Genomic DNA, 25263 nt, shown 5'->3' with positions numbered 1-25263 from the left:
TATATATATATATATATATATATATATATATATATATATATATATATATATATATATATATATATATATATATATATATATATATATATATATATATATATATATATATATATATATATATATATATATATATATATATATATATATATATATATATATATATATATATATATATATATATATATATATATATATATATATACGTGGCGAGACAAGGTGGGCTGTGTCAGGGGTTGATTTGTGATGATTTATGGCCTGGGGGCATTCTTGTTGTTGATATCTGTGTAGTGGTATAGGTACCTATGTGAGATTTATCTTGTGAAAGCTATGATAAAATATTCTACGTATTGTCCGTTCTTTTTCCTTATGCTTATTTGCTGATATGGACTATGGCAGGACACTTGCACAAGCATACACGTAGTTAAGCACTCTTATCGGATAAGAGGTGTTCTTAATATTGTTGAGCATAGATGCTCACCCTTGTTTACTTGACTTCTATGTGAGAATGGCTCTATTGGCACGTGAGTCGTCAGTGCGGTTATGAGGTGTTCTGAGGGCACATGATGCCAAGTGTTAGGGTTCAGGTATTGAGACCCGTGAGTTGTGATTTATCCAAGGTTCGGTACCTCGTGGAGTTGTTGACTAAAACCTGATGTAAAAGCGATTGTAGTTGCTGAGTTATTACTTGTCCTTGTTGTATTTGTGATTCCGAATTTAAGTTATGTTCCATTCCCTTTGTCTCTTTCAATTTTATGATATTCCGTTGATACTTGTTGTTTCCTTCCTTATTGTCATTACTGTATTGTGAGCCATACTGCATAGTCTTTATATAGACATCATATTTTTGTTGTTTATATACTTATACCTGTTCAGTTTATTAGACCAGTGGGTGTCTTGACTGTTCCTCGTCACTACTCCACCGAAGTTAGTTTTGATACTTTTGGGCACCGCTGTGGTGTGCTCATTCTACACTTCTGTATATTTTTGTGCAGATCCAGGTACTTATTCGTTAGCTAGTTGTGTGGACTGTTGCTCTGGAGACTCGAGGTAAACCTGTTGCTGCGTTCGCAGGCCTTTAAGTCACCTTCAAGTATTCGTTTTGCACTGTTTATTCTTATTTCTGGACATTTATATTTAGAGGTTTTCTACCAAACACTCTGTAGAGCTTATGACTTGTACTACCGGTTTTGGGAATTGTAAGAGATTTCTATTTAAATTGTTAGATGTTAAAAAAAATATTCCTGTTTCAATTAATGTTAGGCTTACCTAGTCCCTAAGACTAGGTGTCATCACGATACCCAAACGGAGGGGAAATTGGGTCATGACATTATCAAAATTATACTTATGACCTCAAATGAAAAATATTCAAATAATAAGAAATATAAAAGTAAGAACAAATCCAACATTGAGTGATTTCTTCCTTTGTGTCGGAAACGAAGAAGAGCATCCAATAAAAGATGATTTGGTTCTTCTAAAACACTTGGTTATCAACCCCAATGGTAATAGTATTGCATTTAATAAGGAAAATATTTTTCATTATTAGATTAAAACGCAATTTGTGCAAATAACATGATAGAAATTAAAGAGCTATCTTAGCTAGCAGAAATGAACATGTTGATCAACTAAAAGGTTGATGCTAAGTTTTATGGTAAAAATAAAATATTTTTCAGTTTTGACTCAGCAGAAGATGATACCAACAACAACTACCAAGAACAATATTTAAATACTTTAATACCAAATGGCCTTCTACTATACATATTTGTTGTCAAGTTTATTATTTTTTATGTGTGTTAGTGTCACCATATATGTAATAGACTAAGTTAAAATTGATCTTCCATTGCATATAGGTTGATTTTGAAGAAAAATATGATTGTCATGCTACTGAAAACTTAGATACGCTGAATAACTTATGTAATAGTACACATATGGTATATAGAAGTTTTGACAATAACGTCATACATGCAGAACTTATGATACTGATCAATGTGCTTCCAAGTATGTGTTTATCCCCGAATTCAACTTTCGTCTTCCGAAACTAAAGAATATCCTTTTAAATTTGTGTGAAAATAAATTTCAGTATGTTTATGTTTTAGTTATAATAAATAAAGTACAAGGACAAACATCCTACATATTGAACTATATTTACCACAATATGTTTTCTTATATGAATAACTATATGTTGCACTTTCGAGAGAGATATCAATATCGACAACAAGAGTTCTGGTTATCGCAGAGTAACCAACGCATTAGAAGAAAACATATACAAAAAAATATCGTCTATAAAGAAGAATTCTATAAGATACCATCATATTAGATACCTTTAAACTACAATACATAGTTATCTACTTAGCATGACTAAAATTGATCAATTATGTAAGTTATGATGATATCCTTTCATTTTGAATTCACGTATTATGCTAATCTAACAATATTTTTCGGCATTTAGATAAATGTTGTAGTATTATATATAAAATTTCTCTCATTAGTTAAATTTATTGTTCCTTCATATAAATAAATATTTAAATCATCATGTGCCATTATTAACGTGCAACGCATGTTTATAGATACTAGTTATTATAAAAGCACAAATAATTTATGCTAAATGTTGAACGCCTAAAATATCTCTGAAACATTGATTGACTTTTGTGCCCTTAAATATTTATTTAACATAAGAATCTAACTGTAAATTACTCAATAATAAAATTATTTTTCGATTTAAACTATACATACCCACCCTACAAAGTAGCTAGATGCTGACTTCGTCTTACCCACCCAATTGATACAACGGTGCATGGCAATTTTCAATAACAAGAATGTAAGAAACCCAACTCAATCTCCTAATAAGGATGGATAAACCTGGTAACTTGCACTATACACATACAAATCCCCAAAAGAAAGTATGATGTGAACAACCTTGGTTACTAAAATTATAGATGGAGGGCGTCATTGATCGGAATCACGGGGGATCGGTCAGAGAAATAACATAAATCCTTTTTTTTTCTTTTGTCATCGGATTTTAGCTCGCTTTTGATTTGAGCCCGGACAAAAGCAGATTCAGGATTTGAATTGAATAGGTTTAATTTTAAAATTTTCAGCATTAAACTTATTGTATTGTTAAAATTGTGATTCAGATTTAATATTTTTTAAGATTTTAGTATGTTTTTACATATACATTTATATTCCGTGTCGAAAGTTATGGGTCCAAATTTCTGTTAAATTTTACGGGACGAATTATTCAAATACTCGTTTTTAGGACAGTGAGAGTAGTTGAAATTTATAAAGTTTTTAAAGTTCAACAGTCTCAAAATACTTGGATTAGAAAGACATGTCCATAATTTTATTTTTAAAAAATTATTGTTCATAATTACACGAAATTATTGTCACCTTAAGCACCACAAATACTCGTGCTCAAACCTGGACGCGAGGAGCTAAACAATACAGGATATGTGCATGAAATAACATGTAGAGTTGAAGTTGGAGTTTGCTCTATGTATTTGTTTAGTTTTGCACATCAATATTCACATAAATATAAATATTTATTACGTGTAAACTTGCTCTGATGGCAAACAACCTCCACTTCCAACCAAGAGGTTGTGAGTTCGAGTTACCCCAAGAGCAAAGTGGGACGGAAGTTCTTGGAGGGAACGATGCCGGGGGTCTATTTGGAAACAGCCTCTCTACCCCAGGGTAGGGGTAAGGTCTGGGTACACACTACCCTCCCCAGACCCCACTAGTGAAATTATACTAGGTTGTTGTTGTTGTATTACGTGTAAGCTTGGTATTTGGTTTTTCAGTTTGTATGAAAGTTAGATTTATTGCATGAATTCATGTAGAAAAAAAATGTGATGACCCAAAAGGTCATCTTTTGTTTTAGAACTCGAATCAGCGCTCTTAAGCCTTAAAAATCTCATTTTTACCCTCCTCGATATACGTGCGCAGTCCGGGCAGGTTTTCGAAAAGCTTTTATGTTGAAAACTAATGAAAATAAGAATTTTTGACTTAAAAGTTAATTTTAGATGATTTCGGTCAATATTTTTGATAAACGGGCCCGGATTCATGCTTTGACGGTCCCTGTGGGTTCGTATCGAATTATGGGACCTCGGCGTATGCCCGAAATCAAATTTGGAGGTCCCTAACTTGAGTTATGAATTTTTGATGAAAATTAAATGTTTGGAAATTATTTATTTTTAAAAGTTGATTAATATTTGGCATTGTTAGTATCAGGTTCGTATTTTGATCCCGGAGTCTGGTACAGGTTCATTACGATATTTAAGACATGTCTGTGAAATTTGGTGAGAAATGAAGTTGATTTGACATGATTCGGACGTCCAGTTGAGAAGTTATGGATTTTAAAGTGTTCTTGAGAATTTCATTTGAATTGGTGCTAAATTTAGAGTTCTAGGTGTTATTTTGGCAATTTGATCACTCGAGCAAATTCGTATGATATTTTTAGACTTGTGTGCATGTTTGGTTTGGAGCCCCGAGGGCTCGGGTAAGTTTTGAATAGGCCACGGGATATTTTGGACTTTGGAAATTTGGTTTTTCTGCAGAATCTGTGTTCTGGCATGTCCTTCTTCGCATTCGCGAAAGTACTCTCGCGAATGCGAAGAGTAATCCGGTGAGGCTGAGAATCCTTCATCGCAAATGCGAAGGCCTGGTCGCGAACGCGAAGTGATGGGGGATTTACCCTTCGCGAACGCGAGATGCTCATCGCGAACGCGAAGCACTTGGGGACCTGGGGGAGAGTTGGTCGTTCTTTCATCGCGAACGCGAGCAACGTCTCGCGAACGCGAAGGCCAGGGGAGCGTAACCATCGCGAACGCGAGCAATGTCTCGCGAACGCGACAGTGGCCTCGCGAACGCGATGCACATTGTCGCCCAGTGCATAAAACATAATCAAACACGGGTTTAAGCCATTTCTTCAACATTTTTCAAGAACTAAACGGGTAGAGGCGATTTTCAAGAGTCATTTTCTTTCCCAAAGTGTTGGTAAGTGGTTCTAAACCATTTTTTTTCAATTACCCATTACATTCCTTGAATTATCAACAAAAAATCTAGAGTTTTTATGGTAAAATTAGGGGTTAGGGTAGAAAATATGGATTTCGGAAATTTAGGGATTTAGACCTAAATTTGAGGTCGGATTCCAAAACTAATTACATATTCGGGCTCGGGGGTGAATGGGTAAAAGGATTTTGGTCCGAACCTCGGGTTTTGACCACGTGGGCCCGGGGTCGATTTTTTTACTTTTTGAAGCAAAATTTGGAAAATTTAATTTATGCAATATAATTGATTCCTTTAGCAATATTTGATATTATTGAGTCATTTTTGAATAGATACGAGTGGTTTGGAGGTGAATTCCAAAGAAAAGGATGTGATTGAGGATTAAGTGGCTTTCAGAGCAAGGTAAGTGTTATGTTTAACCCTGACTTGAGGGAATTAGGAACCTTAGATTAATTGTTAAGTGAAATTCTTGTGAGTGGCGTATATATGAGGTGATGGGTACCTATGCGCCGCCAATTACCTATTTTTTTTATTTTTTTATTTTTTTATTTTTTATGTTTCTCTATTTTTCTGACATTGTCTCATTCCTATGCCAAATTGCTACATGTTATACTAGTGTTATCCAAATTATCGTTCTTATTATGTTTACAGATTTTCTAGTGATAATTGAGTTTTTATTTCAAGTTGAGATTGATATTATGGAACCAAATGTTGAAGTACGGTTTGTATTTGTTATTCTATTTCCCTGTTATTATTTATGCATTGCATTATGGTAAGGGTGAGTGTTAATGCACGAAGGGTGATGCCGTGCCATATTGTGATTGTTAATGCACGAAGGGTGATGTCGTGCTATATTGTGAGTGTTAATGCACGAAGGGTGATGTCGTGCCATGATATGAGAGTAAAAGCACAAAGGGTGATGTCGTCCCGTTTCTATTAATTTTATGGTGAGATTGAGAGTAAAAGCATGAAGGGTGATGCCGTGCATTTTTTCTTACTATATTCACTATTCCTGTTGATTCATGGTATATTGACTGCTCCTGTGATTATTCTGTTGTAGTTCTTTATCTGGTATTCCCCTCAGTATGTTTTCCCCTCCCGACATTTTTTATTTAGTTCTTCATTCTTGCTATTTGCGTATACACTGTTAAATTGTACAGGTTGATTGTAGGTACCTTGCCTTAGCCTCGTCACTACTTCGTCGAGGTTAGGATCGACACTTACCAGTACATGGGGTCGGTTGTACTGATGCTGCACTCTGCACTTTCTGTGCAGATTTTGATACCGGCTCTGGTTGATCGAGATTTTGCTATTGATCTGCTGTCCGGAGACTCAATGTAGATCTGTCGGCGTCCACAGACCTTGAAGTCCCCGTCTATCATTTATGTTCTACTGTTTCTTTTATTCAGACAGTAGTATTTCTTTCAGACTATTAATTGTAGTAAATTCTAGAATGATCGTGAATTGTGACTCCAGTTCCGGGTGGTAGTAATTAATACAGTTTTTATGATATTCCGCACTTATTATATTTTATTTTAGTTAATTATTATTATTGAATAAATAAAAATAAGGAATTGGTTTAATGATTCTCTAACGTTGGCTTGCCTGGCAAGTGAAATGTTAGGCACCATCACGGTCCCGTCGGTGAGAAATTTCGGGTCGTGACAAAGAACAGGCCAAATATTTCTATAAAAGAAAGCATTGTTCCACATAATTATCATAAACGTTTTAGAGAGTATTGCACGTAATTTGTGGTATTGTTGTAGAAAGAAGCAAAGTCCTCCTATGATATTACTAGTGCTCTTTTTTTTTTCCCTTGAATTAATATTTTAAACTTTAAAGTTAAATCTATAGTATTTGTCACACTTATTTTTGTAGGACTTTTTACCATTTCAATTGAAAAAAGGAATTTTATTACCTTCTAAAAACAAGTTTACTTAGGATTAGAGATTGCACATCTAATCCAATTCTTCATTGCATAACTAAATGGTTCCGATCAAGTTCTAATTGGAATAAGATGGACTTTAGGTTAGAATCCTTAATTTTATTGGAAGTACTTGAGCAAATGTAATTGCTTTAGACTCAACCATCATTGGAGCTTCTATCCCCATAGAAGCGAAAAAGAAGTTGAAACATTGATCCTTTCAAACAAATATGTAATTGTGGGAGAATGAGAGATTTATATAGCTATTGCGAAGTCAATATGAGATTATTCCTCACAAGGATGATAATTTGAAAAAGGGATAGTTAGCTATTGATAGAGAAAAAACAAATACTTTATAATATGACTCTAATAATTAGTATTTGAAAATCTAGAGCATGGACACCAATTATCTAATTTAGTTATCCATCTTCGAAGGGTCGAGCAATATTTAACTATTTTTCATTTATGGACTTGGTGAATACATGCAATTAAGAACTTATCTTTTTAAAATATATTTTATAACAATTGATAAGAGATATACGTGCAACGCACGTACATAGAAACTAGTATTATTATAAAAGCATGAATATAATGTCGGTTTACAAAAATAACCTTATAATATTAAGCATAATAACTCATAATAAAAAGACATAATCGAAATTCTAGATATTAGCCTTATAATCTTATTAGTTTTAGGATATAATACTACACTTTAGGAATCCTATATGATTATCTTTAGGAATCCTATTAGTATAATTACTTTCGGACTATCTAATTCATATTCAATTGAACAAGTAAATATCTTTAGTCATGTAATCCTAGTACATTTAGGATATACTTCTTAAAAATTTCTATTACTAATTTAATTTGAAAACGTATTATAATGTCCTATTACTAATTTAATTTGAGAATGTATTGTATTGTCCAAATCCATTTAGAAAAAGGAGAGTCTATACTATTATAAGAACATAAATACAATATTAATATACCAAAATAGCCTTAAAATAATAAACGAAAGAACTCATAGGGAAAGGACATAACTGCAATAACCTATTTTTTGGACTACAATACCTTCTATGCTAATTTTGAATATTTAAAATTTTATCAATTAAATTCTTATTAAAAATATGTAGGAAGAATTAATAAAATTAATTTCATAAGAATCCTCCATATTGGTAATACATTACTACTCCATAATATCCAATACCAAGAAAAAATAAAAGTAATATTAAATGGATTGCATAGAAAGTTGAAATTGAGAAAAAAAATACTCTCATGATAATATATTTTTATATTATATTTGAACTATTTTCATACTCAAATAATTTTTTTAATCAAATTTTCGTGTAATATTAAAAATACCCAATTATTAAACAACAACTAAGAAAATATTTACGAATATAAATGTGTGAGAAAGAGAAACAATGGTTGGTAAGAGTCAATACTACTAATGATTCTACTCACATAAAGATCTAAAAGTGAAATGTCATATCAATCTTTTACTCTTTGAAAATAAAATTTATGGTGGATAAAATTATAATTAAGATTAAATATTCAAAACAAGAGATGGACTAATATTAAGATTTGAATCAACATAGAATAAATTATTTTTTATGTTAAAACCAAATAATTAAATCTTTTAATTAATTATTTAGCAAGAGAACCCAATTCAATTATTTTTTAAATTCATCAAACGAGTAAAATTCTTATTCAAGTTAAAAAAAATCTTAGGATACATAAATGTATTCCATAAAAATAGCGTTAGATCATAAAGTAAAAAAGTTAGTATATTATTAAGAATCAAAATGCTATACAAGTGTCTGAGGAAGCACAATCAAAACTAATTCATAAACAAGAACAGGCTTTCAAGACTATATTATAGAGATTCGACTCTACTACAGCGGGATTATTCTTTGTAGATGCCTCCGACGGAATTGAAATAATATTTCTATGTCATGTATTACTTGCAAATATCGTATCAAGAGACATGACGTTGTTAGCAATAATAGCAAGTGATGTACCAACAACGATTTTATTGTGAGGCTACCCACTTTAGATTTGATATACCTCTTCAAACAATTTAAATAAACATCACAAATATATCAAAACATGCAATGGAACTAAATTTATAAGGAAAACAAAATTGATAATATGTGATAAAGCATTTATGGCTAGGTGTCAAACAATCGAAATAATTGCTAGGAGTTCTAGAGATATATTGGATATTAATGAACCATTTGGTAAAAAAATTAATAGTTTGGGAGGTAATTTAGGTCAAGTACTACTAGCAGTTCAAAATCGACTAAAGCACGGACTACAAAAGGTAGCTTGCCAAAGTTGCACTTATGGCTTCAAATGAAAAAGATTCAACTGACAAGAAATATAAAGTAAAAACATATCCAGTATTCAGTGTCTTCTTGTTTCGTGTCATAAACGAAGAAAAGCATTCAATAAAAGATGATTTGATTTTTCCTGAATACTTGGTTATCAATCCCAATGGTAATAGTAGTGCATTTAATATGAGAAATATTTATATCATTAGATTAAAATGCAATTTATGCAAATCGCATCATAGAATTAAATATATCTTAGCTAGCAGAAATGAATATATTGATCAACTAAATAAAAGGTTGATTGCAAAATTTTATAGTAAAAACAAAATATTTTCTGTTTTTGACTCAACAAAAAATGATAGCAATAATTAATACCAAGAAGAATACTTAAATACTTTAATACCAAATGACCTTCTACCATATATGCTTATTGTCAAGTTTATTATTTCTTACATGTGTTAGTGTCCCCGTATATATAATAGACTAAGTTAAAATTGACCTTCCATTGTGTATAGATTGATTTTAAAGAAAAATATGTCTGTCATGCTACTGAAAAACTTAGATACGCCGAATAACTCATGTAATAGCACACATATGGTATATAGAAGTTTTGACAGTAACGTCATACATGCAAAATTATGATATTGGTCAATGTGCTTCTAAATATATTCTTATCCGTGAATTCAACTTTCGTCTTTAGAAACTAAGGAATATCCTTTTAAATTTGTGTGAAAATAATTTTTAGTATGTTTATATTTTGTAAATATAATAAATAAAGCAAAAGGACAACATTCTAAATATTGGACTATATTTACCGCAATATATTTTCTTGTACGAACAATTATATGTTGCACTTTCAAGGGGATATCAAGATCGACAACAAGAGTTGTGGTTAAGACAAAGCAACCAAAATATTAGGAGAAAATATATACAAAAAAAATATTGTCCACAAAGAAGTGTTCGTTACGATACCATCACATTAAATATTTTAAAACTATAATACATAATTATCTAACTAACATAACAAAATTGATCATTTGCGTAAGTTTTGACCTTTTATTTTAAATTCATGTATTATGCTAATGTAATAATATTTTCGGCATTTAGATGATTGTTGTATTATTATACATAAAATTTCTCTCATTAATTAAATTTTATTGTTTCTTCATATAAATAAATATTTAAATCATCACGTGTCATTATTAATGTGCCGCGCACGTTCATAGATACTAGTATTTTAAAAAATTGGAGCTCAAACCCCGACTTATTTATGAGTCGAGACACAAACATTCTCCTTTCTGAAGGTTATATCAACATGATTTTTCTTTTCAAGATCTAACTTCACTTAACATAAGGATTATTTACTTGTATTCTCTTTTGATTATAAGTAAGCTTAGTTACTTACTCATGCAGGACGTTCAATCAATAGCAAATAAATGTGATTTGTTTCGAATTATAAAGAATTGAGATGAAAATTCAAATTAGATGTTTATATTAATAAATAAACTTGTATCTGATACATTTTAGTGTTTTTTTCCGTCGGTATCTTTTAGTATTTTATAAATCAAAAGAATGTTTAGAACTCATTCGAATAAGAAGATTTCATTTAAATAGTTGCCACCAACCGTTAAAATTAAAATAGTAGGTGAATATATAATATTACCCCTCCCCCCGCCCCCTAAAAAAAAAGCACTCCATTGAATCCGATACCAATGTTTATCACCCCAAAAAACAACTTCTCTTTCAGGCTTTTCAACTAATCGATATGATCTGTGAGAGCTGTTTCTATTAAAACTTGAGTAATTTTTGAAAACTCGTTTAAAAAATTAAACTTTAGAGTATTGAGAAATACTCGAGTTTATTTTAAAATTGAAAATTTGTTGGAAGATCCTTACAGGGTTTTCCTTAATCAGTAAAAGATATAGTATTATTGATTGCCAACATTAATAAAATATTGAGCAGTATGTACAGCTAGCAGTAATTGCATATTTTGTAATATGTTCAAAATAGTCGGTGAATATATAATATTATGTATAATTCATGTAATAATCATATAAATTAACATATTATCTATGTATACTGACTATAAAAGGTAAAGAGTAAATTTGACCGACTATTTATGTAAAGATACTTTGAATATAGACTTAGGCCCAGCCCAAATCTCACAGACTGAATGAATCCAGCCCATATGTAACTATACTTGTCTCTTAATTCCATTTCTTTCTAAACCCTCTGCCGCTACGTTGCTCCTCCTGCTCGTGAAAACGAAGCTTCTCGCCTGAATCAAAACTGTATGTTTCTCTTCTCTCGCGTGCTATCTGTCCATTCATTATGGATACTCCGACCCTTTTAACTCTAATGATTGAGATGTTCTAGGTACAAATTTGATGTTCTATTTTCATGAGTCTAAATGAAAGCTCCGAGACAATGTGGAAATTGAACATAGTTTAGTGAGTGGTTAGCTGAAATTTGGCTTTAACTAATTTAAATATAACTGTGTGCTGCGTTATACTTAATATGCTTCAATGGCTGGCTGTCTAGGAATCAATGAAATAATTTAGAAATTTTATTTTGTCCTTCTCTTAGAAAGTATATGATTCTCTAGAAATTTCACGTTTGATTTTGTTCTATTTTCATCAAGAAAGGATTTATTTCTATAATTGTTCATAATTTTCTCTATTTTAGGAACCACCAAAATATAACTGTAGGAACTTTACAATTCTAACTATCTTAAATGATGTATTGTTTTATTTAGTACCTTACAACTTGGACTTTTGTCGAGATAGACAAACGCTGGAATTATGAGCGTGGAGATGGTTGGGTCTGAGCAGCCAAGGGAGAAAATGAAGAAAGACACTAAAAAAAGAAAGGCCGAAACAGAGGAGAAACCCAATACCCCATCAACTCTTCACAAGATTTCCATCAATCCTATGGAGAGGAAGAAGCAAAAGAAAGCTCTAGACAAAGAGAGACACAGAGCCGAGTCTGAGAGAAAAGCTGAGGCTTGGCATAAACAAATGATGGCCTCTCTTGAATCGAGATGTAATGAGAAGACAGATATTTCTCCTACTACTAGTAGTGGGTTGCCTGAGTTCCACATTGGTGTATTTAAGGACCTTGCAGCTGCTGAAGTGTCTATTAGAGAAGTAGCTGCTCAGTCTTTAGTTGCTGAGTTGCTTGAAGTTCAGAAGGCTTATGATAATCTGGAGAACAAGGAAGTGGTTGATGGTCAGCTCAAATTGGAAGCTGAAAAGGATGATGGGTTGAATAACTGTGCCCCTTCTCTGAGATATGCAGTTCGGAGGCTCATTCGCGGGGTTTCTTCATCAAGAGAGGTGTGTTTGTCTAATTGTAGTATAATTGTTCTGTAGTTCTGTTGAAAATAATAAGTGCCTAATTGTTTTTGATCGCTACTAGTTACGGTATTCTTCGTCCCTTATCTTTAAAAAGATAAATGCCTAACTATGCTGTTACTATTAAACTTAATGGCTTAAATACGGTTGTATGCCTTTCCATCTTCATTTTGTAATTGAAAATTTGTTGGGAGACTAATATCTTCGCAGGTTCTTGTTTTAATCAATAATAGATAGTATTATTGATTTCCACCATTAACAAAATGCTGAGAAGTGAGAAGTATGTACAGCTAGCAGCAATAACATATTTTGTAATGTGCTAAAATATCTTTATGTGTTCTTGTTTACTTCCCACCTGATATCAAAAAAAGCAAATTCATGCAGGAAATTTGTATCGTACAATAAGATGATTAAGATATGCTCTCCTGTCTTTACGTTTGAAATGTTATTTTATGGTAGAACCTCAGAAAGTTACATTATGGTCACTGGCAGGTAGATTACTCATAGCTTGTGTCTTTGAATAAGTTTATAGCTATATTGTCCACAGACTTAAATTTAAAGCTCAAATGAAATATTATAGGCTTAGTGGCAAATGTCTATTCTTCTTATAGTTTTATGTGCCATGCTACTGAGCTACTCATAGTTCTATGTGCCATGATTGTCTTAATAAGCTCAATGTTCCCCAACAAAGTCTTTATCTGTTTCTTATATGTGCAGTGTGCAAGGCAAGGATTTGCATTAGGAATGACAGTATTGGTTGGTACAGTTCCATGCATAAAAGTGGGTGCGCTGTTGAAGCTAATTGTGGAATTATTGGAGATCTCTTCTTCCATGAAGGGTCAGGTGGGAATGATCGCCTTTGGTCGTGAACTTATTAGTTTTCCTATGGGCTGACTTACAGTTTAATTTTGTTTTGTAGGACATAAAAGATTGCTTATTGGGACGCTTGTTTGCTTATGGAGCTATTGCAAGATCAGGAAGATTACTTTTAGAGTGGACTGCTGATAAGAACACTCCTTATATTAAAGAATTTGTTGGTTCTCTTGTCTCACTGGCAACGAAGAAACGTTACTTGCAAGAGCCTGCTGTTTTAATTATCTTGGAGTTGGTTGAGAAGGTACTTTAACTTTTACAAGTCCGTGAATTGCAAATTTAGGCTTAGCATGTACGCTTTAGTTATTACTTGAAAATAGATTCATATATTGGCATTGTTGTGTCATTACAAACTTATATGAACTTATACATCTCCTTTATGAAGCTTTTAGGACATTTTTCAGTTGTCTTATAAACATCACCGCTTTCTGCACCATCTGTTGCGCAATAAAATGTTCTATTACTTATCCAAAAAGTATCACATTTTCCTATTACTCTAAAATTGCTTCTGTCATGTTGCTGGTTTAGCTTTTTGTAATTAAGTGCATTTGTTCTTTACCATTATGTCCTTTTCCTCTAATTTTGTTTTTTCCGTAAGATGCATTCTGTTTAGCCGCGTCACTATCCACATTTTTGTCATGTCAGTTACCTGTTGAAGCTTCATTGAATCATATACTTGAAGCTCCTGGACTTAAAGAGTGGTTTGAAGGTGCAACAGAAGTTGGAAATCCGGATGCTTTGCTTCTTGCCCTTACTATACGTGAAAAAGTTCGTTTCGATGATAAAGAGTTTGGAAAGGTTCTGCCTTTTCCTTATAGCCCCGGCAGGCTTTTCACTGTCGAACATCTGTCCTTGCTTTCCAATTGCTTGAAGGTGCTATTAAACTTCTTCATTTTCCTTCCTTGAAAAGGTTTGTTCATATTTTGATCTGTGGACTTTATGGATGTGCAGGAGTCCAGTTTCTGCCATCCACGAACTCATAGTGTATGGTATTCCTTGGTAAATATTCTCTTACCTGAAAATGTTGTACAAGAGTTTGATCCCTCAGCAGCTTTGAATTCCGTAAAAAAGCACAAAAAAACCCGCAAGGGTAGCTCAGCAGAAGAAGATATTGAGAAAAATCTTAAAAACTTTTGCGAGATTATCATCGAAGGATCACTTCTTTCATCACCATCTCATGAACGCAAGAGCTTGGCACTCAATGTTCTGCTGCTTCTCCTTCCAAAACTGCCCGCTTCGTGCATCTACAATATCCTATCGGACAAAGTTGTACGCTGCTTAATGGATGTACTTTCCAGAAAAGACACTAATCTACTCAAAGCCAGTCAATATTTTGTGAAAGAATTATCTGAGTGGGTCAAGCATGATGATGTAAGAAGAGTGGCAGTTATTGTGGCTTTACAGAAACATAGTAATGGGAAATTTGATTCCATCACCAGGACAAAAACAGTAAAAGAGTTGATGGCTGAGTTTAAAACTGAGTCGGGATGCATGCTTCTCATTCAGAACTTGGTTGACGTGTTCCTGGATGAAGGTCATGCTTCAGACGAGCATTCAGATCAGAGTCAAACGACAGATGACAACTCAGAAATAGGTTCCATAGATTATAAGGATTCTGTTGGAGCAGCAGCAACTTCAGATTTTTTGAAAGGCTGGGTTGTAGAGTCACTTCCCAATAGCTTGAAACATCTAACTTTGGATACAAATGCAAGGTTCAGGGTGCAAAGAGAAATTCTCAAATTTCTGGCCGTTCAGGGTTTATTCTCTTCAACTCTTGGAACTGAGGTGACATCTTTTGAATTGGAGGAGAAGTTTAGGTGGCCAAAGTCTTCCATTTCAAGTGCTCTTTGTAGAATGTGCATTGAGCAGCTACAGTTACTGCTGTCAAATGCTCTAAAAGGAGAAGGACCTCATGTTGTGGCAACTGGTGTTGAAGTTAATGATCTTGGAGCGTATTTCATGCGATTTCTTACCACACTGCGAAACATTCCTTCTGTTTCACTGTTCAGGTCCTTGAACGCTGAGGATGACGAGGCATTCAAAAAATTGCAGGATATGGAGTCTCAGCTCTCAAGACAGGTGAGATATTTTGTGACACTTCATTTTGTAGCATCCTATTAAGGTTGCTGACTTCAGCACTAGTCAAACTATTTTCTGCCTTTTGTGAAACCGATGTCCCTTGCTTTAGGCCTTTCAACTCTTCTTTATTGTTAGATACGCGTGTTCTCCTTCTTGGGTGAGGAGTCTGAGTAAGCTAATTCAAAAACCATATCTTCTTATTACTCATTTTATATTTCCATCAGGGACTTGTATTCGTTATTTCAGATTAACCACTATAACTGTGTTCAGGAAAGCGAAATGTACTCCATATCTTCTGTGAGAAACTTAGATTGCTTTCCTTTTTCCATCTTACATTAATCTTTTTTCTCCAAATGATGGCAGGAGAGAAACTTGGGCCCAAGTATTGACGCAAATAAGTTTCATTACATGAGGTACCTTCTGATACAATTGTTGCTTCAAGTCCTACTTCGGCCTGGGGAATTTTCCGAAGCTGCCTCCGAATTGGTTATTTGCTGTACAAAAGCTTTTCAATCTTCTGATCTTCTTGCTTCCTCTGGAGAAGATGAAGTAGATGGAGAAGGTACACCTGAACTGATGGATGTTCTAGTGGACACCATGCTTTCGTTGCTGCCTCAGTCATCAGCTCCATTGCGGACTGCTATTGAGGAGGTAAATTTTTGATTTATTACTGTTGCGCAAGTAAATACAGAAAAGCAAGTATAATATCCCACCAATGCTTCTGGTGATTTTCTATCCTCTCGAAGCCCTGGCCTGATGAAGTGCTAATCTGTTATTCCTAATGTATCATTTCACCAAGTGCATTTTGATGCGAATTCCATCCTGAATTTTTTGATTTGACTTTGATAATAGAAGACTACGATTAAAGAAAGAACACCGAGTTAGAACAACTTACACCTCAATCCCAAGTTAGCAGGGTTCGGCTATAGGAATCTTCACTATTTATGTTGCTCCATGTAGACATGTCTCAATCTTCTTCTAGCACTAGAAAGTTCTCCACATTTTTTGATGGCATTCAAATCCCTAACAAAATTAAAAGACTCATAGTGAATAGTGGACCTAAAGTAAGCATACCAACATGACTAAACCCTAACTAATTGGTATTACCTATATGGATTTTTTTTTTCATTGTACCTTATTTTTTGTCAAGTCTACGAGGATTCAAGTGATCGTAGGTCTTCAAGATAATTTCCCTTTCATGTGAGTTTAGGTTTATCTTGTCCTATCACCTTTAATCACCATGGTTTTTCACCTACCAACCGGTACATCTGGTTGTTCACCATCTTAAGCGAGTGCCTCTCATTTTATCCTCCATGTGTGCTGCCTGCACTTTTTGCTGAATCTGATCAATTATTAATCTTGTATGCTCTTGCATGACTACACATTCTTCTTAACATTTTTTGATTTTGTGAATATGTTGGACCTTAGAGGTCCAGTATCCACTCCAACATTGCTGATCTTAAAACATTTCTATGAAACTCTTTCACTTTGATATGTGCTTCGCATAACATTTCGGTAGCACTTCAACCATCCTATTTTAATTATGTGTAACATTTTCATCTATCGTACCATCAAGCCTAGATATCTGACTTGTTTGCATTTAGACACCGGATTCTCATATAAACTCACCTCACCTTCACTTTCGTTATGCTGGCTAAATTTGCAGTATACATATTGAGTTTCATACTTCTATTTATACTTGTCTTAAAAAATGTCTGCAACACCGACTTGGTGCACATTATTGAAAGAAACATTTGTACAGTAACTTGAAACGCAAAAGGCTGTCACAGACCAAACAAATCAGTTTATTCTACGTTAGTTTGATTCATGGAGATTTTGTAACTTTTTCTCTAATAAAATAGGTTAATTCTTTTTGGATGTGCCTAAAGGACAGTAGGTGTACAATTTCGTAATGGAAGAGTATACCTTACAGTCAGACCTTAGCATGATGATTTCTTTAGTATTTTCCTACTCAAGGCAAACAAAATTAAAAAGTAATTTGCTGGTAGAGCTAATTTTTAAGCAGTGTTGGTGGACTGTGTGGATAGTAAGAAACAATAGACTTTTTGAAGGACAAAAAGAAAGTGCAGCTAGTCTTCATTATATCTATCCTTTTGGTGCAGCCTGGTGTTTGTACATAATGTAAATGTCTTGCTTGACAAAATCAGTGCTTTGCACATCTTGTACTATATTTGACAGGACGTACTTGGTGCTGCTTTGACATCAATGATATTTTGTCCTTTCCAGAAAAAAAATCTGCCTTGGTTTTTGCTAATATTAATTTTTTAAGCAAGCTACTTCCACTTGATGACACTAAATGGTTGAAAACACGAAAACTGAATGTAATTAGTGGTTCTTGTAATATATAATCAGTTGCTGTCTTGTAGCAAAATCTAGTAAAGACTAAACCACAATGAGTCAGTTGCAACTAATGTATGTTTTATGTTTTATTAGACTTTAATTCCAATAGCGAGTCTTAGCCATTGTGATCCTTGCATTATGCGCATATGCATCTCTACTTTCGTATCCTCAAATGGGGTTGGGAGGTGGACTTGACTAGTACAATGTTCTTCGTGAGAAATGGAATGGATGATTGATGCTAGATATTTACTCAAGTTGGAAGGTTGGGTCTATTTAGCTGTCAGATATCTTTCCTTTTCCTTTTTATTTACAAATAATTGAAAGGTGATTTGCAGCTTCACATCCAAGTAATATACAAATTATAATCACAAAGTCACCTTTAGCACCAAATCTAACGCTGCTTATCAAAAGAGAGAATTTTACTGAATGCATAACTCCATTCGTCCTGTTTTTTGCACTCTTACCCATAGGTTTTCTTTCAAATGACCCTTATTATCTAATGAGAAAAAAGTAGTGAATGCATGCTTCATTAGATTGCTTTTCTGGATGCACCTGTTGTAGTTGGTTTTCTTTGAAGTGACCCTTGTTATCTCACGAGGAAAAAGGAGGTGAATGCATTGATTCATTAGATTTCTATCTGGATACACCTGTTGTAGTGGGTTTCTCTTAATGGTACTCTCCTGTTTTTTGTCTGAGTTTCCTTTACGGTTCCCCCCCCCCCCCCCCCCAAAAAAAAAAAAAAAAACCCCACTTTGACCTTCTTCACAAAGTCAAAATACCTTATCTATTCATATTATTTTCAGTTTGATTTGACTGTAATCTTTTACATTTTTATGTGTCTAACCAAACTCAAACATGGGAAACCTGCTTACTTTTCTGTGTCTGCTTGATGCCATCTGTGAAACCTGCTTACTTCATCAAAAAGGAACTCATAGAAACATTCTTTAGTTGGTCTCTTCGCTACGGAGTTATTTGCTTATTATAGAAAAAAGTTTCTATTCCTGTTCCTTTGATGCCCCTCCCATCTCTGTCTTTTCAACGTGGAAAAGAAGTTGATAGCTTTCAACTATCTTTCTTTGTCCACTGATCGGAATTCTACCTACTTAGCAGTTGCATGCTATGAATACATTAAAGTTGGTTGTTGTCTTTATTTTTCGTAAGTAGGCATGTATGTGTTCTTTATATCTATATTTTCTTGTGTTGTGGAGAGGGTGGAAACCTCTAGTTGAAGAGTTCTTTACCTACTTAAAAATTTTCATGTCTCTTTAGGTTTTCAAATGTTTTTGTTGTGATGTCACGGATGATGGCTTACTTCGGATGTTGCGGGTTATAAAAAAAGATCTCAAACCAGCCAGACGCGGAGAAACAAAAAGTGAGAGTGAAGACGACGACGACGAGGACGAGGATGTCCTTGACATTGAAGAAGCAGAGGAATCAGATGAAGCAGAGATGGATGAAACTGCGGAGAGTGATGGACAAGCAGATGACTCGGCGACAGTAGTTGGTGTTGAAGCAGTAAGCTCAGAACTTCCTGGAGCTTCTGATGATGAATCTGATGAGGGAATGGATGATGATGCCATGTTCCGCATGGACGCTTATCTTGCTAAAATATTCAAGGAAAGGAAGAACCAGGCTGGTGGTGAAACTGCTCATTCACAGCTTATCCTCTTCAAACTTCGTGTCCTCTCATTGCTAGAGATTTACCTACATGAAAATCCAGGCAAGTCTTTTCTCGATTCACTAAGTGTATTTATCTTAAGGATGTCTGAATTGACTTCAAAGCTGATCTCCTTATGTATAATCTTAGTTCATATCCTAACTCCATGATTAGAATTTTGGCATGATCATCATGATGGAAACTGGTTATATGCTTTTTTAAGCCTTAGAGGTTGTACATTTTCCATGTGACGTTAGCAGTAGCATCTTAATCTTCATTTTATTCCCTATAGAATAAAGAATCAATGACCAAAAAAGGAGGGGGGTGTTTGGCACCATGTGGCATCATAATTATTTTGGTTGCCCCGGTTGGGGCCTGGTGGTGTTAATGCTTATCCATTTGGCTTTTTGGCCCACAATTTCGGCATATATTAAATAATTTGTCTTTTAAGGTAAATTTAGAGTCATGAAGGGCCAGAAATACCCTCCTATTATTGAAAATGGAGCAGATATACCCTCCGTTTGAGTTTGGGTGCAAAATTACCCTCACCGTTACACAATAGGATCAATAATGCCCCTGACTAACGGAAAAGTGAAAAAACACGATTCAGAAAACTTTTAGAATAAGAAAAGGCTGACTTTTTCTTTTATTCTTTCCCTCCTAATTCTCTCTCTATGCCTCCTCTCTCATTCTGTCCGCTGCCTACCCCTTCCCTATCTCTTCTTTCTTCTTCTTCTTCTTCTTCTTCTTCTTCTTCTTCTTCTTTGTTTCTTCCTTACCTCTTAATTCAAATCAAGTCAAATCCAGAAAAATTCTATTAGAAATCTATCTTTCTTCCCACAAAATTGAACCCATTTTGCTTTATCTACACTCAAGTTTCACCCACGACCACCGGTTGTATCTAAAAACAACAGCCATTAACTAATGTGTATACTATTGCGGAGTGCGTTGATGACATATTAGGTTGTCAAGTAAATGAATTTGTATACAAGTCATTTCTTATTGCAAAAGGGACTAGTCTGAACAAATTTTGGTTTTGGCTGTCTAGTTTTAATATCCTTCAAGTATTATTCTTCAGCAAGTGGCAATATAGCCATCAAGATAAATTGCAACCTTTTAAAGTTTTCTTGTACTGCATATATATAAGTTGCTTAAAATTCAACATGAACTTGCATGTAGGAAGATATTGAGCGGAGAAAACTAGCGTGTAGGAGTGATACCAAGAGCAAAAATTTTCCAGCTAGAACAATTACTGCAGTGTATATGTCACATGTGGTGCTAGTGGATAGAACTTGTGTGCACATATAAAGCAAAATGGGTTAGATTTTTGTGAAGAAAAATGGAATTCTGAAGGTTTTTTCTTGTATTGATTTGAATTAAGGGGTAAAGAGACAGAAAGAAAGAAAGAAAAGAAAAAGGGGCAGCGAGCAGAATGAAAAGCATGGAGAGAGAATTGGGAGGGGAAGAAGAAAAGAAAAGTTAACCTTTAAATTTTCTCACTTTTTTTTTTTTTAAACTTTTCCGTTAGCCAGGGGTATTATCGATCCTATTGTGTAACGGTGAGGGTAATTTTGCACCCAAACTCAAACGGATGGTATATCTGCTCCATTTCCAATAGTTGAAGGGTATTTTTGGCCCTTTTCCGATGATTAGAGTCATTAACTAAATGTTCTTATAATCTCACGCTTTGGCTATATATATACACACACAAGTCTTTAATTTGAATAAGAAGTCTCTCAATGAACATTGGACCAGTGTAAATGTAACAACAAGAATAGCTAAAACTTAATTCCAACAGGTTGGTATCACATATATGGTTTGCTTCTTCCATTTGTGGTCTACTCTTTTAGTCCGGATTGATTTTAAGATATTTTTTGTCTTATGGAACTAACCTCTATGATTAATTAAAAGAATATCAAAGAAGCACCAGCATAAGCATTGATCTTTGTGGCTGCATATCATGATCTGAGGCCGTGGTTCCTTTTGCATTACGCATTGCAGCTACCTTTCATGTTTCTATTGCTAGTATTATCAATAAACTCAATGGCACTTCTTTATTTGATCGTATTGATTCATTAAGGGGGGAATGCTTATTTGAATTTACCATTTCGCAGGGAAGCCGCTAGTATTAAAAATATTCTCAAACCTAGCTCAAGCATTTGTAAACCCGCACACTACGGAAGGTAACGAACAGCTTGTCCAGCGAATTTGGGGAATTTTACAGAAGAAAATTTTCAAGGCAAAGGACTGTCCAAGAGGTGAGGCCATTCAGTTTGCAGTGCTCAAGACACTCTTGGAAAGGAACTTGACACTGGCAGCAAAACCTTTCAAGAAAAAGAAATCTGCTAACTTGTCAAACAAAAAGCAGTCTGTTGCCTTGAATAGATACAAAATGATCAATTCTCTTGCTCAGAGTTCAACTTTTTGGATTTTGAAGATAATTGATGCTAAAAAGCTTCCAGAGCCTGAACTTCAGGAGTTTTTTGGTATATTTGAGGGAGTTCTGGAGGAGTATTTTAAGACTAAAAAGTTTCAAATGAAGTGTGAATTTCTAAAAGAAGTTTTTAAAAGGCGACCTTGGATTGGACATCACCTTTTTGGAGTCCTTTTGGAGAAATGTGCTAGTGCAAAGCTACAGTTTCGGCAAATTGAAGCTCTTGAATTGGTTATTGAGATTTTAAAATCAATTACTTCTGCAAACCCTGATGACAGCAGCCAGGATTCGTCAAAGAAAAAGTTGAAGAGTCATGCTGCAAAGTTAGGCTATCTAATTAATGCGCTGCTGAGAAATATGCCCGATAAGGCATCAAGACGAGCTGATGTGCGGAAGTTCTGTGGCAAAGTCGTTCAGGTTTTAACAGACCTTAATCTGAAAGCGTCGTTTCTTAGGGCTCTGGAACCAGATTGTGAATCTCAACTGGGTGATATGGTTCCCGCTTTGAAAAAGTGAATGTTAGGGCAGAGTTGTCAATGCAATCTGATGTAAATCATTATGCTGGGAGTTCCTGGCACGTGTGATTCTACAGGCAGCAAATTTTGGCTTGTGAAGACATTAAACAAGGATTTACAAGAACATTCATACAAATGTTGAAGTGACCAGTTGGGCATTATTTCCTGTCATTTTTTCCAACCATAGTTATTTGTAGGTTTGTTTACTATTGGAATTTTACTGTGTTTGCCAATTTCTTTTCATCAGTTGTTAAAATCTTCTAGTACTAGCAGTTTTTGTAGTATGTAGTCCTATATATTAATTGTACGATCCAAATTTTTGGCATAGGAATGCGAATTTACATCTTACCGGTGAATGATTCCACTTGTCATTCTTCACCTATGAATCCATGTCATTGTTTATATTTGGAATTAATTTGGAAGTTGGAACTTTGTGGAATCTGATTATTGAATATTATCAAATAGGTGAGTAGTGTTGATAACACCCTGAGTAAATTTAGCATTCGTGTTAATTGTGTATGTTCATGTATCCTTTTGTTTCTCTCTTTGTTTAGAGTTTCTTTTACCCTATTTCTTTGACATATATGTTTGACGTCTAAATATTCTGCCTTGTGAGTAAGCAGCTGAACAAGTAAAGATAAATCCTGTACCCAAAAACCGTGCTGTGTGAATATTAAATCAATAACATGATCTGAAATTAATGTATTGTTGTAAGGCAATTAAACGAGCTTAATGCTGCCTATTATTTGGTGCATGACATGTTTTCTCGTCTCTCTTTGTTCAAATTTGGAGGTTACTGAGAGTCCTTTATAAGAGGGGGGAAGGAATAAAACAAGTAAATTAAAAGGTTTTCCCTGAAATTATGTTTATCACTGGTGAAATCACTCGCGCTTCGCGCTATACATATTTACAAAGAGATCAGCAGAATAATAATGAACTTATATCATCCCTTTTTTTTCTAATGAAAAAGAAAACACTTTTAAACAATACATATTTGGGTTAATTCACTTGTTAGTTCATAAATTTATTTATTTAGAGCAAATACTTATATGCAATGCTATATATAGTTATTATACATTACCAAGAAAATTATTTATATAAACAAAGATTTAAGGAGATTCAAAAAGTTAAAAACTCAAATTATAATTAAAATTGCATAAATTTCATTTTAAAGCTACTAATTACACAAATAAAAACATTTAAATTTATTAGTTCTATATTAGAAGATCATATAAATGAAATACAAAGCTTTTTATTAGCATCAAATAATCATTAGGAAAGACTGCCGCATCTTGTCATTGCAACATAATTTGGAAACCTTTGTGTTGTATTCATGTTCTTGGAGGGTACATAGATTTCTAGTATATAAGATAACTATAAAATTGAGAATAGAATATTATGATTGAGAAAACCAAGAGGTCAAACTCTTATATTATCTGTGAAAAATGATATTGTACAAATAATTATAATTGTAAATGAAATTAAAATTTGAATCAAACATCAATATATTTATTGAGGGACAAAAAATGCCTGAATGGTCAAATATTCCTTCTCTCTCTCCTTATTTTTCTTCTTTATGAACGTGAAAGTGAACCTTTAATTTTGTTATATACTAATAGTCTAGTCTATATATCGATAAATTTTCTTTCAATCAGAAATTAGAAAATAATAAATAATATTTATTTATTTGTTAATTGAACCTTTGTTTATAAACTCAAATTAAAGTTAAAAAATAAATACTGTATTATTCTAAAAATGCATTCATTGAGATGCTTATCTTATTGAGTAACTACAACATTATATTAAAGAAAATGGCACACTCATTAAGGAATAAAAACCAGAAAGTATTTACATACCACTCAGGTTTATAAAATATTAGTTACAAACTTAAAAAAAGAAAAAGAATCAAAACTAATCTTGTGTAAATACTATAATTAAAAAAATGATTGTTGCCTCACAGTAGTTGCTCATGCATTTCACTAATTCTCAAAGCAGAACATTATAAAGGAAAAATTAAACAAAAAATCAGTTAACAAAATATACTTTAAGAAAAGAAGTAAGCAAAACTAATAGTATTAAATCCTAAAATTTAAAATAATTAAATACTATATAGTAAACTGTTATGTTTTCTCTCTTTTCCTCATACGAAGATGAGACTTGTACTCAAGATTCAACCGATTTCAATTATCTACAACACAAACAAAAATCTAGTGCATAAATTATAGTCTGTATTCTATAATTGTCAATGAATGGAATAAAATATTGTTAATTACCTTCAAAATGGATTGGGTTGATGCTTGACTTTCTTGGGAGTATCTTCAGAATGATGGCTGCAAGTTTACAATTGAATCAACGGATGGAAGAAGTAAAATGAAGAGAAAGTCAAGTTGGGTTCACATTTAGTAGTCTTCAGTTTATTATGAGACACTTGAACGGACACATTCTTTCACTTCCCCATAGGCAGCTGCTCTTAATTAAAATGCATGTAGATGTTTTAACTTTGAAAGGACACACTATTTCATTTCCCGGAAGGCATATAGCACCTAAACGTAAACGGCAAAAATATGTAAGAAAGTCAAAAATTTGAGAAATTAGGAAAATGTGTATTCTGGTTGAAGAGGCTGCCACATCACCTGGTCTCCAGTCCCTCAATCCTTTATAAGAGGGGAAAGTAATAAAACAAGTAAATTAAAAGGTTTTCCCTGAAATTATGTTTATCATATTTTAGATAAT

At 33.6% G+C, this 25263-nt stretch overlaps 1 protein-coding gene across 3 annotated transcripts; it reads left to right on the top strand.

Moving 5' to 3' along the window:
• The first annotated feature begins 11419 nt into the window (after nt 1-11419).
• Nucleotides 11420-22886, top strand: LOC107810425 (uncharacterized). 3 transcript variants are annotated; one of them, XM_016635204.2, is made up of 9 exons: nt 11420-11549; nt 12014-12593; nt 13329-13454; nt 13531-13728; nt 14130-14357; nt 14436-15563; nt 15927-16214; nt 19194-19644; nt 21696-22886. In XM_016635204.2, the coding sequence occupies exons 2-9, from the start codon at nt 12060-12062 to the stop codon at nt 22529-22531; spliced, it is 3789 nt and encodes a 1262-aa protein (XP_016490690.2). In that variant the 5' UTR covers nt 11420-11549; nt 12014-12059; the 3' UTR covers nt 22532-22886. The 3 variants fall into 3 exon arrangements, with proteins under 3 accessions (XP_016490690.2, XP_016490689.2, XP_075104639.1); XM_016635203.2 differs by having other exon boundaries at nt 11444-11549; nt 12045-12593; XM_075248538.1 differs by having other exon boundaries at nt 11506-11634; nt 12045-12593.
• The last annotated feature ends 2377 nt before the right edge of the window (nt 22887-25263 follow it).

This window comes from Nicotiana tabacum, unplaced genomic scaffold (assembly GCF_000715075.1).
Source record: "Nicotiana tabacum cultivar K326 unplaced genomic scaffold, ASM71507v2 Un00001, whole genome shotgun sequence".
NCBI classification, from domain to species: Eukaryota; Viridiplantae; Streptophyta; class Magnoliopsida; order Solanales; family Solanaceae; genus Nicotiana; species Nicotiana tabacum.
This window is presented reverse-complemented; position numbering and strand designations above follow the sequence as displayed.